We start from the raw sequence: 20,226 nt of genomic DNA, 5'->3' as shown, positions 1-20,226 counted from the left end.
GTTTTATAATTACAGAACGTACAGTGCTAATAAGGTGTATATGTTTACCTCTTTTAATAACTTATTGGGGGTATCGTATACAAATGTTATTTCCCATATCATGACGTCATTCTACATCAATTTGTCGTACTTTACGCAGAGCGCGCGTCGTTTCAGTAAAAACAAACTTCATTAAAAAGGTTGGCACCTATCTGATGGCATACCTTGTCAATGTGTATCGCTGTTACAGCAAATCATTTCCTTTAAATCGATCGCCTGTGATTGGACCAATATAAACCAAGAGACAAGTTGTTTACGTTGTAATCAGGTGATATATCGAGTGACGCATGAAGGGAAAGGAGATATTCCTGAATCGATTACAAAAAAAAAAAAGACAATTATAATCTGTGACTTCACAATCAATTAAACGGTATCGAAACTGACTGATTTATACAAGTTATTACATATAATATTCCGTTGGTCGATACGGAGTATACACCGCCTCGTCTCTTGTTTCCAACTTAGACGCCATGGTATACACGTTGTTTAAAAATTCACCGAGTGTCAAGTCATGCCAAGTTTCACTTAGAAAAGGTAAGCTCAGAACTGGTAAACTTACAAACGCGACTATCTTTTTGATATTATTATTTTCTGATGTTTACATCTCAATTCAATTTCATTACAATGAAGCATTACAGTTAAAGCATGTTAACATTGAATTTTATAAGTATCCATATCATCATATGTTCATGATGGCTGGCACTATTTTAAGTTGATCAGGACATCATAATAACGGACGATTTCTAATACATTAAAGTATCGCGGGACGGTGTCCTACTGACTACATGTATATATGCCCCTTGGGTAAATGATCACCATAGTCGGAACCAAACAACCAATAGTTTTCCCATAGGCTTCAGTGTTAATGTTCTGGAGTATATGATTTAAATTCGCGAACTTCAAATTGGATTTAGAGATATAAGGATACATTGCAGCTTCCCAGTATTAGATATATGAGAATAGATTTGGTTTATTTTTGTTAAACGTCCTTTTTAACAGCCAGAGTCAATATGATATAAGATATAAGGAGATACAAGGTCTCATAGCAAGCAATAGAGATACAAGCTTTAGCGATATTATAATACATAGCGAAGCTTTAGAGGCATGATGGTACATAGCAAGCAATAGAGAGATAATAAAACATAGCAAGCAATAGAGATATTGTAATACATAGCATTTTTTTAGATGCATGCTGATACATAGCAAGCTTTAGAGATATGGGAATACATAGCAAGCTATAGATACAAGAGGATACATAGCAAGCTTTAGCGATATCAATATGAGGATACAAAGCAAGCTAGCTATAGAGATATAAGGATATATAGCAAGCTTTAGAGATATGAGAATACATAACAAGCTTGAGAGATATGATGATACAGTTATTAGATTTGAGTGTCTATTCATGCTGTGAGTTTGATAAAATGGGACAAAACAAGCATCAATCATGCGAGGGAGAATCCCATGTCTTTATCATCTCACGTGTAACAAGCCCCATAGACACGTTGTAATGATCTTTTTGCTGTATTCACGCAGATAGTATTTCAAACTCTCCTTAATCTCATTTCCATCGTGGTCTTTAACGCCTACCTCCAACGTAACGCGCTTAGCGTTTGAGGTATCCACGTGTATGATGAACACGACTATATCTTCGTAAACAGTATTGATTTATCAATTAAAAGCTTTGTTTCATCTTTAATTAGGTACTTGGACTTTTAGCTATGAGTATATTAGTACATTATACGCTCTGTTACGTTGTAAGACCGTGAGATAGAACTTCAGACAGTTGTGTTATTGATTATAAATGAATAGGTACAACCTATGGGTGACTTTCTTTCTCAGTAACACATTGTACATAAGTAAAGTCAGTTTTATCTCTTCATCAGATTTACAAATTCCTGACAGATACCTGATGTGTAGAGTTGTACTGAGTATGACATCAGCGGACATCCTATTTACCTGGTTATTGCTGGCATTGATGACAAATGTCAGCATCTCGTCACCAACGTTACAAGATGTGAGGGATATCTACACACACATTTTCAATGGTTATGACAATCGAATCCGGCCTTTAATCAACCAAAGTGAGGCCTTATCTGTGTCTATGACCTTTCTGCTGAGTTCGATAAACGAATTCAATGAAAAGTCACAGAAACTTGTAATCGCAGGTTGGTTTATCATACGGTGGGTAGACGAATCTTTAACCTGGAACAAGTCTGATTTTGGTAACGTGTCGCATGTATATGTTGATGGGAAATCAATCTGGCAGCCGAATATTGTCCTTTTGAATTCCTTTGGTAGAATGAACATGCTTTCCCAGTTTGCGACAAGGGCTGTGATCAACGTCAATGGGGAAGTCGAATGGTTCCCATCTGACAGTTTCGTTGTGAAGTGTGAAGTCGATATTACGTATTACCCTTTTGATACACAACGCTGCTCTTTGAAATTCGAAATGTGGGACGCTCCTACCTCCGAAGTGGTGCTCATGGCAACATCAAAATCAATTGATACGAGTTATTTCGAGAAAAATGTGGAATGGAGACTGACGAGTTCTGTTGTAAAAAACTTGGAAATGGAGTACGGAGTACCGATTTCATCTGTACAATATTTCTTGCTCCTACAGCGGAGACCTAAATTCGTTATCCTGACACTGATCGCTCCCGTTATCCTGTTGGCGTTTCTCAATATCTGTGTATTCCTAATTCCCTTATCTTCAGGAGAGAAGAATGCGTTCTGTGTAACCGTGTACCTGTCATACGCTGTGTTTCTAGGAATAATCAGCTCAGAGCTCCCACCCAACTCCAAAAACGTGTCCTATCTGGCCATATATCTGCTCGCACTGTTGGTTTTCAGTGTCATCATCGTCCTGATAACAGTCATACAGGTTCGTCTCTTTATCGAGTATGGAGAAACACCAGTTCCGGCATCAATTTTAAAAGTATGTGGCTTCTGCACAAATGGAACTCGATCTCAAGTAACTCCCCAGGACAATAATGATTTGGACGTCACGACGGAAAACGTTGTGGAACCGTTTGAATTTAACAATCAAAACGAAAAAGAGACGATAACTTGCTTAAAGGACATCCTGCCGAAATTTGACATTCCTTTGTTCTTTTTGTTCCTGGTCATTTTGTGCGTTATGACGTCGACTATCGGCGCCATATCCTACTCACATTCCATATGAAGTGGATTTCATATCAGCCTATATTTATACCTTTCTTTGTGAGGTGTTGTGATGACCAAGTTTAGCGTTGTGGTCAATTCTCGTTCTTTGTAAAGTATTGCGAGGGCAACGATAGCTACGAGTATTATGACCTTTCCATGTTGCAATGCATTACGTCGATAACTATTGACTTTATGGTATATTCACATTTATGATGACGGTTATGGACGTTGTGGCAAAATCCGATTTTCGGAATTTGTATTGTTTTATGTATGGTTCATGTGACCTATTATCTTAATATTCCTTGATCAGGATCGTACCAGTTGTATCTAAAATGTACGGTACTCTATAATGGAACGCAGTTGAATTTAAAGTAAGTTTCCAAAATGGCGGCCGTCTCTCAAATATAAAAAAACGATCATTTGTCTGTTTGTTTTACATCTAAATGGATGTGAAATCAATGCAGGAGTATTGTAGTCATACATTAACATATAGAATCCATACAATTTTATCGCTGTTAAGATTTCTTGCCTAAGTTAACGAAAATAGTACATTTACATCTGGTAGAGACCCGATAAAGGAAAACATGGGGTGTTTCTGTGTACTGAGTTATGGCCGTTACAAAAAGATTTAGACTTCGGGTTATTCCGGACTATTCTTCGTTTGTGTGAATCAATGACATTATGGACGCCGTGGTAGATGTTTCTATGACATTGCATAGTATGTGTTTGAACAATGCATTAGTGAAATGTCCCTTTGGGTATTGTGTTTGTGATGAGGGACTTACACTTGAGAATGAACCTTGTAGAATTGTGATAAAATCTCTTTCAATCATTTTCGAATTATTTTAAGATGTTGAACAGTAGAGCAGAGGAAAGTGGAACTTAAGAATAATAAGATTAGATTTGATCGTATTTTACAATAACAAGTGTACTTCACTGGAGTATAAAATAGCTATTTACAGCAGAGAAGAATATTTATATTGATTTATTTTAAGTGTAAACCATGTATTCAGATCTAAAAATTGGCTTAATATGAAATAGTATATTGAAGAGTTCAAACATTCAAGAGACTGAATTTTGTCATATAGAACTCGTTCATCAGGCTTAGTAAACTTTTGTTATCATAAAAACAACTGCCTACCTTTAATTTTGTTATTTTAAAGGAAAACACAAACCATACTTGTCTCGGACAAAAAGCAAGTTAAGGAACGATCTTGTAATGTCGATATGCTATGTCTGATGTATATTTTTTATGTAACCTTTAATGGTTGTGAATGTAATTCATCATGCAACACGAGGAATAAAGCAATTTTGGCAAATTTGAATTTCTTTCCCTTGTATTTTTACATTATCTTTGACAGATTTAAATCATTTTCTGGTTTCCATATCATTTTTGACAGATTTAGATTTCTTTCCTGTATTTCGATATTATCTTTGGCAGATTTCAATTTCCTTTTCTGTATTTCCACATCATTTTTGGCAAATTTGAATTTCTTTCCTGTATTTCCATAGTATTTGTGGCAGATTTGAATTTCTTTTTCTGTATAAATTTCCCCATTATTTTTGTCAGATTTGAATGTCCTTTTCCGTATTTCCATATCATCTTTGGCAGATTTCGATTGCCTTCACTGTATTTCAACATTGTACCTCCCACCATAATATTTATGAATTATCCAAGAAGGGCGGAACATAGTAAGAAACAGCTACATTACTGTTTTAGTTCTTTGTGCCGTATTTTAATTGACGCTTCATAATATACGCATCCCTTCTGACCACTTTCGTGTTTTTTTTTCCGGTCGCCTCCTAGGGGGCCGCGGTGGCCGTGTGGTTAAGGTGTCCCGACACTTTATCACTAGCCCTCCACCTCTGGGTTGCGAGTTCGAAACCTACGTGGGGCAGTTGCCAGGTACTGACCATAGGCCTATGGTTTTTCTCTGGGTACTCCAGCTTTCCTCCACCTCCAAAACCTGGCACGTCCTTAAATGACCCTGGCTGTTAATAAGACGTTAAACAAAAACAAACCAAACCAAAACAAACCAAAAGCCTACTAGGAATCAAATCCTTAGGTTCTTAAAATCACGTAGAAGTCCTAGAAAGAGGAAACAGCTTTGTGATGCATTTTAATTCATGATTTTGGCTCTATCGTATCTAACTTCCAGTTTGTATTGAATTGTGTTAATATGTCGTGTGACATTTATACAATCCATACGACGTATGCTTTTCTTAAGGATGTGAATCAGCAGTAAATCATGCTTTTAAGGTTAAAAATCCAGTATTAACGAGGCAGGTTTGTATCCAGGTAAATAACATCTATCACGCCAGCACCTTATTTGGGTGGTCATTGTTTCATCGCAAAAGATAGGAAAATAAGCAGGTAGAGCTACCTGGATTATCATAAACCTTCTTCATTTTAGAATCAGGAAACTTAATACCTTTTCCATAGAAGGGTAAAGTTATCGGATGCTTGAATGCTAACATACTTATCCACACTAAATCAAAAATTCAACATGTCAATTAATTTGCCGTCATCATCAACGAAAACTGACGTGTTAAATAATCATTTTATATCCCAAGCTGCTAATCCCTTTTAAAATCATGAACTGAAGTGTAAAGGCAAAACCAAGTGTTCTGTATGCCAATGGATCCGTAGGTGTTTTGAAACCGACATTCTATTTGAATAACAACATTTTCCGGATCTAAACAATATACGTAAAACTTTCCACGGAAAGGTATTGAAACTTGATATTTTTGATGTTATTTACTTACTAAGTCTCTAACTATACAAAACTTGATGAAAGTTAAGGCCTTCTACATCCAGCTGTTGCATCATCATAGTAAAATAATTAGAATAGTGGAACCACATCGAATATGAACAAGTATATAATAGGTTTGATTTGGTTTGTTTGTTTTTGTTTAACGTCCTATTAACAGCCAGTGTCATTTAAGGACGTGCCAGGTTTTGGAGGTGGAGGAAAGCCGGAGTACCCGGAGAAAAACCACCGGCCTACGGTCAGTACCTGGCAACTGCCCCACGTAAGTTTCGAACTCGCAACCCAGAGGTAAAGGACTAGTGATAAAGTGTCGGGACACCTTAACCATTCGACCACCAGGTTCGACTTGCATCGCACAATCAAATAGAATATTTATTTCAACATGATTTCGACCAACCTGAAAACTTCCCATGGTCTCCATCCATAAATCTACAATTCTTAAAAGCCTGAGTTAGTTCCTTTAATCAATAACCAACATTGGTCATGGATGGGTTATTTTGCGATGTAACACTCTCCTTAGCAACCAGCTGTATTGTATCTCTAATAAGGTATTTGTCTTACTTTTTTGGTATTTATGTGTCAGTGTAAAGGTGAGATATGACGTGGACATGAGACCCGAGGAAACGAGATAGAGACTGTGGTGGCGTCGAGAGAATGACAATTAATGTCTAGGGTGACAAATAATTTACCAGTTCGAACGTTAATGAGACACACAGGTATGACAGGACAATCGTGTTTATTGATATAAAACATCAGTAATCTCACGGTTCTCTGATCTGACGTTGTTAATGTACAAAACGAACGTGTTAGTGTGGGGTATACGCGTGTATTAAACCGGTAATAGACGCTTTGCTATTAAACATTTACAACATATAATTAAATTCTTACTTCACACCCCTCAACGAAATCACGGCTTAAAACAGTTCTGGTATTAAACCAAATATATGCACGTGTTAATACCACGTATAATCATCCCTTTACTAGGGGAATTCGCTACAGCAGCTTCAGAATTAATCACAGACGTTGTGGGTGTTGGTTTGTAGAGTACTGAAGAACATGAAACCAACAGACAATCTATTGACTTGGTTCTTACTGGTATTAATGGTAACCGTCACCATCTCGTCACCAACTTTACAAGATGTGAAGGATGTTTACAAACATATTTTCAATGGCTATGACAATCGAATCCGGCCTGTTATCAACCAAAGTGACACCATACCTGTGTCCATGATGTTCCTGCTGAATTCGATAAACGAATTCGATGAAAAGGCACAGAGACTTGTAATATCCGGATGGTTTAGCATACGCTGGATAGACGAGTCTTTAGCCTGGAACGGGTCTGATTTTGGTAATGTGTCGCATGTGTATGTTGATGGGAGTTCAATCTGGCAGCCGAATATTGCCCTTATCAATACTTTTGGGAGATTAAATATGCTTTCCCAGTTGGCTTCAAAAGCTGAGATCATGGCAGATGGAAAGGTTGAGTGGTTTCCAGCCGACAGTTTCGTTGTGACGTGTGAAGTCGATATAACGTATTACCCGTTCGATACACAGACCTGCCATATGGAATTCGAAATTTGGGATGAGCCTTCGTCCAAAGTCGCCTTTATTACAACACCAGAATCAATCAACATTAAGTATTTCGAAGAAAATGTCGAATGGAAATTGGTGAGTTCTGAGATTGAAAGTGCTGAACTTGATTTGGAATCTAATTCATTTGTAATTTTATTCATTATGTCTACAGCGGCGGCCGAAATTCGTTATATTGACGATCATTTCTCCCGTCATCCTCCTGGCCTTTCTAAACGTCTGTGTATTCTTAATTCCACTTTCATCTGGAGAGAAGAATTCCTTCTGTGTGACCGTGTACCTGTCGTACGCTGTGTTTCTGGGAATTATCAGTTCCGAACTTCCTCATAGCTCAATAGATGTATCTTACCTGACGATCTACCTGCTCGCACTTCTGATGTTTAGTGTCATCATCGTCCTGGTAACAGTCATACAAGTTCGTCTCTACATCGAGTATGGAGCAAGGCCAGTACCGGCGTGTATTTCTAAAGTGTTTATATCCTGTAAACAAGGGAAGCAATCCAAAGTCAGTAGTCCTGACATTAAAGATTCGGATAACGTGAGTGATATCAGTGTGCAATCATTCACGGTAAAAGACAGAAATGGAACAGAGACACGTGCTTGCCTTAAAGACGTGCTGCCGAGACTTGACGTCCCTTTGTTTTGTTTGTTTTTTCTTATTATGTTCTTGATGACGTCAGTCATGGGCGGCGTGGCTTTTTCACAGACATTTGATGAAGTATAATGTTTGGACTTTGCTTTTATTCTTATAGAACATTTTGCGTATTGACCTCATTAGTGATTTCCGTTGCTGAAAAAGTGCAATTGAGAAGAATAGAGGAGCCATGGACCTTTTCTAATCAACTGCTCTGTGATTACTACATAACCTATACCTATCATCATTGTCTGAAAGATATATATTTAATATGTATCTTGTTTCTAAAGCTTTAACACAGTTAGTTGTAGGAACATTTTACATCGAGGTTAGTATTACTATGGAACATACAGTATTAACTTGCCTTATGGTAGGCATTGTTTTGTCTGTGTAGGAACTCGTATGTTGTTCTGATAGCAGCCTTTGTGTTCTGATATTTTAATTACTGGTAGTATTTATTTCTATCTATTGTACTTACGTATACAATAATATAAATAGTACTGAAAGTGAAAAGGTATGGGATCACCTGCCCGACCACGTGGGTTTTCTCCGGGTACTCTAGTTTCTTTGCATTAAAGACCCTCGTACGCTTCCATCTGGGCCAACAAGCGTGATTGATATAAGTTGATATAACTTGTTTCGCAATTGTTGTAAAATAAATAGTTTACATCAAGTCGTACTTTACATGAAGACACCCATGACAACTGATTATTAGTGGCGTAATTCGATCCTGAAGAACTTAAGTGGTGATGCGAGAAGAATTAGTAGGGAACAGAACATGAACAGTAACACAGAGACATGAACAAAAGTATTGTTCAAGTGTTTATGTGTATATTGCAGAGGTACTTGTTCATGTATGTAATGTTCAATCTTAATTAAGCTGCATTGCTGACCGTATATAAACAGCTCCTGCATTTAGTGACACCCACACTGTATTATAAATAGAAGTAGCACCGAAAATGAAAAATTATGATAACACTACTCTAATAATGACTGCTAACTGGACAGAAAGTTACAGACAAAATATAGGGCTGGATCACGTTAGAATTTCTTAGGGTGAAATCAATTATTGATTCAGGATGGTAATAACACGAGACATTTGATTTTTGGCATTATCACAAAATATGCCATACAAGTGTAGCTTATAACTTTTTTATTTTGTTTTGTTTGTTTTGTATGGGTTTTTTTGGTTTTTTTCCCAATCAATCATAATTATTCATTACTGGACATATAGCATCTTTAAAACTGGTGTAACAGAACGCTAATTACAAGTAGTAGGTCTAGTAACGGAAACCACCATTACTTTTAATATGTTAATTAGTCAACACGCTAACATTGTGTGCTTATTATATAATAAACAAATTCTGCTTTTCGTAACTTAAGCTCGACAGTAACACTTCAATGTTAAAATCATCTTATCTCACAGAGCATTAACCGACATTTAGAATCATGCACTGCAGACAAAACAATTTCTGTATAATATCCAATTTCAATTGGATTTCACACCCAAATGTAAGAAGATATATTCTAGACTAATTATGTACAACTGTAGAAGTTTAATGATGATAAGTGATAATCGTCTTACTGTGTATCAGTAATTAGTTAATACAGGTCTAGTGAAATTAATACATATTGCTGTTTATGGTTGTCAGCTGATTGAAGCATCACACATCTTCCCGTCAATAAATGAAATGCTAATTGTTATTGTAAATACATTACAAATCATCGCTTACTTTGGCAGTAGCAAACGATTTATCAGTCTAGTTTTAATTGTTCTATTTTATAAAGTTCTGTATTTTTAAAATATGAAATATCAGTAAGATTGGACGATGCACATCCCAACCAGTTGAAAGCTGTTTGGAAATAAGCAAGTGGATGTCAAAAAAAGAAGAAAAAAAAGAGTTGAATTTCATCTAAGAGATTGGGGAGTCAAACAGATATGTCCGTCGTCACTTTATTGTCAGGTCAATGTGTCTCAAATTAAAACACCCCCTCATCACTCTATTGTCAAAGTAACTTGAACAATACACTCCCTCATCAGTTTATAACTTCTATAGATACACTCCCTCATCAGTATATGTCTCATATAGATTCGCTCCCTCATCAGTTTATAACTCCTATAGATACACTCCCTCATCAGTATATGTCTCATATAGATACACTCCCTCATCAGTATATGTCTCATATAGATACATCCCTCATCAGTTTATGTCTCATATAGATACACTCCCTCATCAGTATATGTCTCATATAGATACATCCCTCATCAGTATATGTCTCATATAGATACACTCCCTCATCAGTATATGTCTCATATAGATACACTCCCTCATCAGTATATGTCTCATATAGATACACTCCCTCATCAGTTTATAACTTCTATAGATACACTCCCTCATCAGTTTATAACTTCTATAGATACACTCCCTCATCAGTTTATAACTCCTATAGATTCGCTCCCTCATCAGTTTATAACTTCTATAGATACATCCCTCATCAGTATACGTCTCATATAGATTCATCCCTCATCACATTATGGATAATGTGACTCACATAGATATACTCCTCAGTTAAGGTTAACAAATTATTTTCCAAAGCAATACAGTTGACATTTGACCTTTCAATATTATAGAAATTGAAAAAGAAAAATCTATATCTTACAAAGTGTGTTCAGTATAACGAGTTATTGTAGGTTCGTGGTTTATAGATTACTCGGGTCGATAATCCGTACTAGGACTAACCTACCGGACGTTCGCTTACCTCTGTTCATTAACCAATACTGGATGTATATATATATATATATATATATATATATATAGCTACTGATTATGTCAGAGGGTTACAATTATCCCTGGTAACAAGCTGATTTGTAACAACGCTGACAGTATAGGTTTACATGTCACAAAAGTGTATAACGTTTCAGCATTACGTGTACTCCGTCACCTTCATGGAATCCGTAAAGATATTATCTACACTTATAGTAGGCGAGATAATAAATGCCTAAGAAGTCAATTCGGATAACATTATTAACAATGTTGATAAGTGATTTTAGTGGACGAGATGACAATTGGGAAATTTTTAATTTGTTTGTTACAGATTATACGGTATCTATAGATACTGTAATTGAAGTATCTTTGGGGATAATAAGCTGTCTTTCCTTATTTTGATATTTTTGAACCCATTTTGAGTTTCCATCACTTCCCTTGAGGAGTTCAGCACTTAAATCCTAACCCTGTGAGTCCTAAAAGGATGAAACAGTCTTATTCGTCCTAAACTCCATACGTTACATTGTGTACTAACTTTTTTGTTATCGTGTTTTGTTTTGTGTATGAAATAAATCATACCTTATTTATTTAGCTTTATAACTTTTTTTTCACAGTGAAATAGACGGTTTTACAATGAAAATATAAGGGATATTTGTACACACAATCAGAGCACAGTACACAAATTAGTTTCATTTTTAATTTTTCATATTATATTCTCTTAATGAAGTATTAATTACAAAAAAACAATATGACCTAGATTTACATCACTGTGTTGTCGATGAAGAAGGAGACGTTCACCCTCCCGGGATACCTGGTCTTGAATCATTCGAAAGGTCTATATGTATATTTTAATTTTTTTTTTACACTTTTTCTACTGTGATTCTTTTGGATATCGGTATCTAGCTGTACAGAGAGTAGTTCAGCTTTAAAAAGCTTTATTTGCAAGCAATATAAAGCATCCATCTGTTTCGGAGAAAAACATCTTCACTTTAGATAGATATGTTCATTCTCCAAGTCTTCTTTCCATGTTTTACATATGATCTCTGTAGTTTGCATGTTTCTGTTTGTAGGCACCATTGATAATGAGGTTGAATTTTTAAAGGGCATGATGAGAGGTCAATGTTTATTTGTGTATAAGTTTACTGATTGATAACCCAACACCTAAATAGTTGTATCCTTCCATTTACGGCTAATCTATAAACTCCTACCAGTCATACACACGACAGATCGGTCAGTATCGTACTAGAGTGAGGATCTGAGGTGGGTGGTGCGATTACATCGCGGACGGTAGGTATGTCTAAGAAAAGTCTGTGCTGTTATGTTTGTGCCAATAGGCCAGACAACTGTTGCCATTGATATATTTCCACTCCACCCACCAAATCAGCTTTCGAAATGATTGTTCCAAAGACAAACACTAAAAGATTAAATACCTAAAATACAAAGCATAACTGTTTCGACCTTGTAGGGTGATCGGTGATTCTAAAGGCCAAAGGTGTAAACAAAGTTTAGGGCTGGGAGGGTAGGTAAAACACTAAACACGTGTATCAGTACACTAAACAAGTGTATCAGTATAATATACATGCGTATCAGTACACTAAACACGTGTATCAGTACACTAAACACGTGTATCAGTACACTAAACAAGTGTATCAATACAATAAACAAGTGTAATAGTATACTATACACGCGTATCAGTATACTATACACGCGTATCAGTACACTAAACACGCGTATCAGTACACTAAACACGTGTATCAGTACACTAAACACGTGTATCAGTACACTAAACACGTATCAGTACACTAAACACGTGTATCAGTACATTAAACACGTGAATCAGTACACTAAACACATGTATCTGTACACTTAACACGTGTATCAGTACACTAAACACGTGTATCGGTACACTAAACACGTGTATCAGTACACTAAACACGTGTATCAGTACACTAAACACGTGTATCGGTACACTAAACACGCGTATCAGTACAGTAAACACGTGTATCAGTACACTAAACACGTGTATCAGTACACTAAACACGTGTATCAGTACACTAAACACGCGTATCAGTACAGTAAACACGTGTATCAGTACACTAAACACGTGTATCAGTACACTAAACACGTGTATCAGTACATTAAACACGTGAATCAGTACACTAAACAGGTGTATCAGTACACTAAACACGTGTATCTGTACACTTAACACGTGTATCAGTACACTAAACACGTGTATCGGTACACTAAACACGTGTATCGGTACACTAAATACGTATCAGTACACTAAACACGTATCAGTACACTAAACCCGTGTATCAATACACTAAACACGTGTATAAGTATACTAAACACGTGTTTCAATACACTTAACACGTGTATAAGTAAACTAAACACATGTATCAGTATATTGAACACGTGTATCAGTACACTAAACACGCGTATCAGTACACTAAACACGTGTATCAGTACACTAAACACGTATCAGTACACTAAACACGTGTATCAGTACATTAAACACGTGAATCAGTACACTAAACACATGTATCTGTACACTTAACACGTGTATCAGTACACTAAACACGTGTATCGGTACACTAAACACGTGTATCAGTACACTAAACACGTGTATCAGTTCACTAAACACGTGTATCGGTACACTAAACACGCGTATCAGTACACTAAACACGTGTATCAGTACACTAAACACGTGTATCAGTACACTAAACACGTATCAGTACACTAAACACGTGTATCAGTACATTAAACACGTGAATCAGTACACTAAACACATGTATCTGTACACTTAACACGTGTATCAGTACACTAAACACGTGTATCGGTACACTAAACACGTGTATCAGTACACTAAACACGTGTATCGGTACACTAAACACGCGTATCAGTACAGTAAACACGTGTATCAGTACACTAAACACGTGTTTCAATACACTTAACACGTGTATCAGTACAATGAACACGTGTATCAGTACATTGAACACGTGTATCAATACACTAAACACGTGTATCAGTACACTACACACGTGTTTCAATACACTTAACACGTGTATCAGTACAATGAACACGTGTATCAGTACATTGAACACGTGTATCAATACACTAAACACGTGTATCAGTATACTAAACACGTGTATCGGTGCACTAAACACGTGTATCGGTGCACTAAACACGTGTATCAGTACACTAAACACATGTATCAGTACACTAAACACGTGTATCAGTACATTGAACACGTGTATCAGTACACTAAACACGTGTATCAGTACACTTAACACGTGTATCAGTACAATGAACACGTGTATCAGTACATTGAACACGTGTATCAATACACTAAACACGTGTATCAGTACACTAAACACGTGTATCGGTGCACTAAACACGTGTATCGGTGCACTAAACACGTGTATCAGTACACTAAACACATGTATCAGTACATTGAACACGTGTATCAGTACATTGAACACGTGTATCAGTACACTAAACACGTGTATCAGTACACTAAACACGTGTATCAGTACACTTAACACGTGTATCAGTACACTAAACAGGTGTATCCGTACACTAAACACGTGTATTAATACACTAAACACTTGTATCAGTACACTAAACACGTGTATCAGTACACTAAACACGTGTATCAGTACACTAAACACGTGTATCACTATACTAAACACGTGTATCAATACACTAAACACGTGTTTCAATACACTTAACACGTGTATCAGTACAATGAACACGTGTATCAGTACATTGAACACGTGTATCAATATACTAAACACGTGTATCAGTACATTGAACACGTGTATCAATATACTAAACACGTGTATCAGTACACTAAACACGTGTATCGGTGCACTAAACACGTGTATCGGTGCACTAAACACGTGTATCAGTACAATAAAAATCCTTATGATATATAGTTACACAAATGATAATCCATTAACAGATTTATAGAAGGACTACTGTATAGATTTATTGTTGATAGTAGCCAAGGTCTCCCGTAGCAATGTGTTATAACCCCATGAGTCAACCCACTCGGTATATATAACAGGAAATGATATATTTCAAACTGGTGACATTTACATCGGGTATAAAATTCTTCAGACTTCCTTACTGCCCAACAAAACGATCAGTTTCTGTTCATTTCACATGGAACTTGATCACGTTCTTCCCTTCCTCTCTCCTCGGTCCTTCTGTTCTCTGGTGGTGTCGCCTCACTTATGTTTTAATTCCATTAAATATATGTTTTATTTATTTCCCTTATGATAAGTGATAAGAACGTATCAAAGTTAAAGTTTACTCACGCTGTTTCTTAGTTGACAGGTCCAAGGGGTTCATTCCATTATACCATGGGTAGGATAGGAGGACAGAGTGACTTTATGGACATATGGTCAGTTTTATTTACCTTAAGATGAAAAGAATTTCACTTAAGGGACAAGTATTTTGCATTATGTGTGCACATAATTTTTTTTCACTTAAGTGAAATTCTTTTTGTCTTAAGGGATATTAACATTTATTTGCATTATGTTTTATTTCACTTAAGTGAAATTCTTTTCACCTTAAGGTGAATAAATTATTTGCATTATGTTTTTTTTTCACTTAAGTGAAATTCCTTTTTCACTTAAGTGAAAAAACATCCCCTTAAGAGGAAATGGGATTAAATGTTAAAACGGCTTGCCATAGGTGTCCGGATCTCCGACACGGGTCTGTAGTCATTTGACCTTACAAATCGCTGTAGCAAAGATGTTAAACACAAACAAACATTTAGCGTTTGGCGATAGCTGATAAAGTGTTAAAATGACATCTGAAATCGAATCGACGTATATTAATGTCTAATAGCAGAATATACTGTCCAGACATCTACTCTTAGCGATCGACATGCGAGCTCAAAGGACTGCCAATACCATCTGGCCCTGAAATCATAAGATACCAATATCAATATCAGTGTCAGAAGATTTACACCAACAGGTGTCAGTATAAACTTGTCACGTGACTTCTTACGTTCGCGGTCATCATGAATGCTTTATGATTGCTGCACTAAAAATCTGTTAATCCGCGAGCACGTCCGTTCACATTTCTTTTGTTTCGTGAGGTTTGTTTGAAAATCGGTATCCCGATTTGAGATGTAGAAACAGCCTCCTCGGCTGGATACGACTCCAATGAACCGTGTATTGTGGAAACCGTCATCCTCCTGTCGTGTGGTGACGTCACTGGCTCCGTGATGGAAACCCTGAAAGGGGAGGTAACTTTCACGCTGGCTGAAGATGTAGAAGGAGCGGCTGAAGTTGATGGATGTGATTTCGATCTCCGCGATTTTTTGACAAACATCGGACTTAGATAGTTTTCATTCGACATTTTTGCCTTCGGACGTGTTGTAGCTTTACCGACAAGTAACGCAAAAACTCCGATGATCAATGTCAGGGAAAGACTTCCGGTAGCTATGTAAAATCCATATTGTCGCGATGACGTCATCCCCAAATGATACATGATGTATAGCGCCGTCATGATTCCACCAAATAGGGCTACAAAATAAAAAAAAAAAGTATTGAAATTTTGCTGATGTTTGGTTAGAAAGTACCTGCTATGCAATGCTTTAAAGTTTCTCCATTTTAATAATTGACCTTGAACTGTTTTCAAAGTCACCGGAGTCGAATATGATAAAGACTTCAAGAACCAAGTTAAAAAAAAATCATCGTCATCATCTATAATATTCATAACCATCATAACACTGGGCACAAATATACTAAAACCCCATCAGATTCAGTTAAGATTCCAATGACTCTTACAGGTGGCTTTAAACTTAAAGGCGACAGTGCAAGTTAAAGCATTCTGTAATGTTTTGAGGATATTTCAGAAACAATTTCAGATTACAGACACGTATATATCTACTTAAAATTTCCGAATTGGAAGTTTTTCAACTTGCGCTGTCTCTTTTAAAGTAGCACTAACTTAAACTTCGTGTGGTCACCAACACACTTGTCATTGCTACACGTATCTATGGGTTTGTGTGTTTCTTGGGTATATGATAAACGTCGTACAGTGTCTGTGGCACTCGCTTTAATGAGGGGCCGCGGTGGCCGAGTGGTTGAGGTGTCCCAACACTTTAACACTAGCCCTCCACCTCTGGGTTGCGAGTTCGAAACCTACGTGGTGCAGTTGGCAGGTACTGACCATAGGCCGGTGGTTTTTCTCTGGGTACTCCTGCTTTCCTCCACCTCCAAAACCTGGCACGTCCTTAAATGACCCTGACAGTTAATAGGACGTTAAACAAAAACAAAAAACAAAAACAAAAAACAACCCCAAACAAACCACTCGCTTTAGAATTTCCTTCGTCAAGTCTGATGAAGGGAAAGGTAGGTTTCTACCCGACATTACTTAATGGCGTAGTTGGATTTTCTTTCTGGTATAGGACTTGTTATTGTCTACTATGTAATTAGATTGCGGTTGCAGTGAAAGAAACCATACTATTTTATATCTACACAATGGTGGTTATTACAGATGAGAGACGTGTAAAAACGCCATAAAGCCATGGACTTACATGTGACCAAAGCCGATCCTCCACACACGAATAGGAAGTAACGACTCCATGGGTAGGGCCCACAAAAGGTCAGGCTACAACTGGCGATAGACACAAAATAGGAGAGTAGAGCCAGTGTGGCAAAAACCTGAGAGGCCACGAACAGACCTGTAAAACATGAAGTATGTACATGTATGTTTACGACACACATGAGTGACATCTAGTATGTATGTTTACGACGCACATGAGTGACATCTAGTATGTATGTTTACGACACACCTGAGTGACATCTAGTATGTATGTTTACGACACACATGAGTGACATCTAGTATGTATGTTTACGACACACCTGAGTGACCTGTAGTATGTATGTTTACGACACACATGAGTGACATCTAGTATGTATGTTTACGACACACCTGAGTGACCTGTAGTATGTATGTTTACGACGCACCTGAGTGACCTGTAGTATGTATGTTTACGACACACCTGAGTGACCTGTAGTATGTATGTTTACGACGCACCTGAGTGACCTGTAGTATGTATGTTTACGACACACCTGAGTGACCTGTAGTATGTATGTTGTCGTAATAATACATCTTACATGTCACTCAGGTGTGTCGTAATCATACATATTACATGTCACTCAGGTGTGTCGTAATCATACATATTACATGTCACTCAGGTGTGTCGTAATCATACATATTACATGTCACTCAGGTGTGTCGTAATCATACATATTACATGTCACTCAGGTGTGTCGTAATCATACATATTACATGTCACTCAGGTGTGTCGTTAACATACATTTGTCAAATGTGAAATAAATCCAGAATTAAATTGGGATTTAAACTAAGTAAATGACCTGTCAATGAATACTCTAATGGCAATAGACATTTCCGTCCTAGATACCGTTTTTTTATATTGACACACACTAGTTTTTTTTATAGAAACCTCACTCCGAATGTTTCAACAAGTAACAAAAAAGAAAGAAAAAAAACCCCAATAATCTCATTACTTATTAATTAATATATAAATCATGTTATCGGTTTACGCGAGTATGCTAGTTATTGAGAGCGTGCACTGTTTTTATTATTTCATGAGAAATTCATTTTCATGATCTCATTTGATTCAAGTCAAGAACACGAAAATAGAAAATTGTGATCGAGTTGATATTTTGTGTATGAACGAAGAACTAAGAACGAGAGTACAGATATATGAGGACGATATGTTCCATAATTATGAAACATTGCTGAAATATTCATAAAAATGGTATATTTATCACCGTCTGAATAAAATCACGAGAAACAAATACACGAAACAAAAAAGAAAGGTTTACACAGCAAGAACAGTTTCTCTGAAAGTATTAATTACCATTCATGTGAATTATAACAGTTCGTCCGACTGAAGAATATATCGTTATACGGTTTACCAAACTAATTTATATCATGTATTGTCAAACAGCTGTGTTATCTACGATCTTCTTATTTCTTTTTTATTTTCTCTCCTTACTTATAAAGATAAACCAATACATTCACCACGTACATAAAGTATACACTAGATGAGGATAAAAAGGACAAATTGGTAAAGATAAAACTGTAGCACGTATTTCCAGATATATACAAAAATGAAATAAAGTAACTGGCATAAAAGATTTCCGGATTATCAAAAAAAAAAAAAAAAAAAAATCCTGTTCGGATTACGAGTTTCTGGATAAAATATCATGTCTTACCGTTGACTGACTCCGGTGAGACTGTTCCACACGCCTGGCTTCGTGCTGTAATGATACAGACTGTGAATATTCCATACTGGAGTATGTGACCGTCCGTCCGGATATAAGTCCAATACGGAATAACGAATGCCACACAGTAACACAGAAATCCAAGGGCACATAACACCAAGCAAGTCCACCGACTGATTATATGTTGTCTAAAACTGAGAGCCATTACGATATACCTGTGGATAATGGAGTTATGTTAATTACGAGTTACAGTTTTTAGTATCATTATGGTCAATGTTTTGTCGCGAAGTTTACCTGTTATATATGGTTTTATAAACATACGTTAATCTAACACATTCGAGACAAATTAAGTGAAAATGGAAGCTTGCAATTAAAGTGTGAAATAATCTGATTGGACAGCTCTAAACCCACTCTCGTTTATAGTTACACTATACAAATGTTGATGTTTATAGTTACGGTGTAAATTTCCGAGCATTTAATCGTCAAAGCAAGTCACTGATGATTGAAAGATACGAGGTTTTTATATTGAACACCTGACATGACCTCGATTTATTGCTCATGATAATAGTTATCGAAATATACATATGTACATCCGGGTTATGAAAACAATTTGATTAAAAAAATCTTGCTGGCGATTCTGAGATTAACCCCTGGGGTTTATATGTACAATGCCTCAGTCGAAACTATTGTGTGAGTTTTTTAAAGTCTCCTGACACGGGGGAACATATTTTATTGAAACGGCCTATAAGGGCTTAACGTATCACGCCTATATCGTAAAATAGAATAATACCAATTTATTAAAGGAAGTAAATATCGCAGAAATGATAAGTGGTTTCATTATAAGTTCGACGCTATTTATTTTTTGAAGGACCGCTAACACTATAGGCTCTCCGAGGTCAACCTTAGTACATTTTTTTTCTCATTGAAAAGGGACCTATATATTTTATTTTTATATATAGGTCTCTGCACTGAATGAGTCTTTTATAAAA

The 20,226-nt window shown here is 36.6% G+C and overlaps 2 protein-coding genes across 2 annotated transcripts; both read left to right on the top strand.

The window, feature by feature from the left end:
- The first annotated feature begins 2,014 nt into the window (after nt 1–2,014).
- LOC117343906 (neuronal acetylcholine receptor subunit beta-3-like) lies at nt 2,015–3,220 on the top strand. The gene has a single exon (XM_033906465.1). It carries the CDS (start codon nt 2,015–2,017, stop codon nt 3,218–3,220), a length of 1,206 nt encoding a protein of 401 aa, XP_033762356.1.
- A 3,808-nt stretch (nt 3,221–7,028) lies between these two features.
- Nucleotides 7,029–7,892, top strand: LOC117343901 (neuronal acetylcholine receptor subunit beta-3-like). Its single transcript, XM_033906453.1, has one exon. It carries the CDS (start codon nt 7,029–7,031, stop codon nt 7,890–7,892), a length of 864 nt encoding a protein of 287 aa, XP_033762344.1.
- The last annotated feature ends 12,334 nt before the right edge of the window (nt 7,893–20,226 follow it).

Source organism: Pecten maximus, chromosome 2, assembly GCF_902652985.1.
Source record: "Pecten maximus chromosome 2, xPecMax1.1, whole genome shotgun sequence".
Lineage (NCBI taxonomy): Eukaryota > Metazoa > Mollusca > Bivalvia > Pectinida > Pectinidae > Pecten > Pecten maximus.
This window is presented reverse-complemented; position numbering and strand designations above follow the sequence as displayed.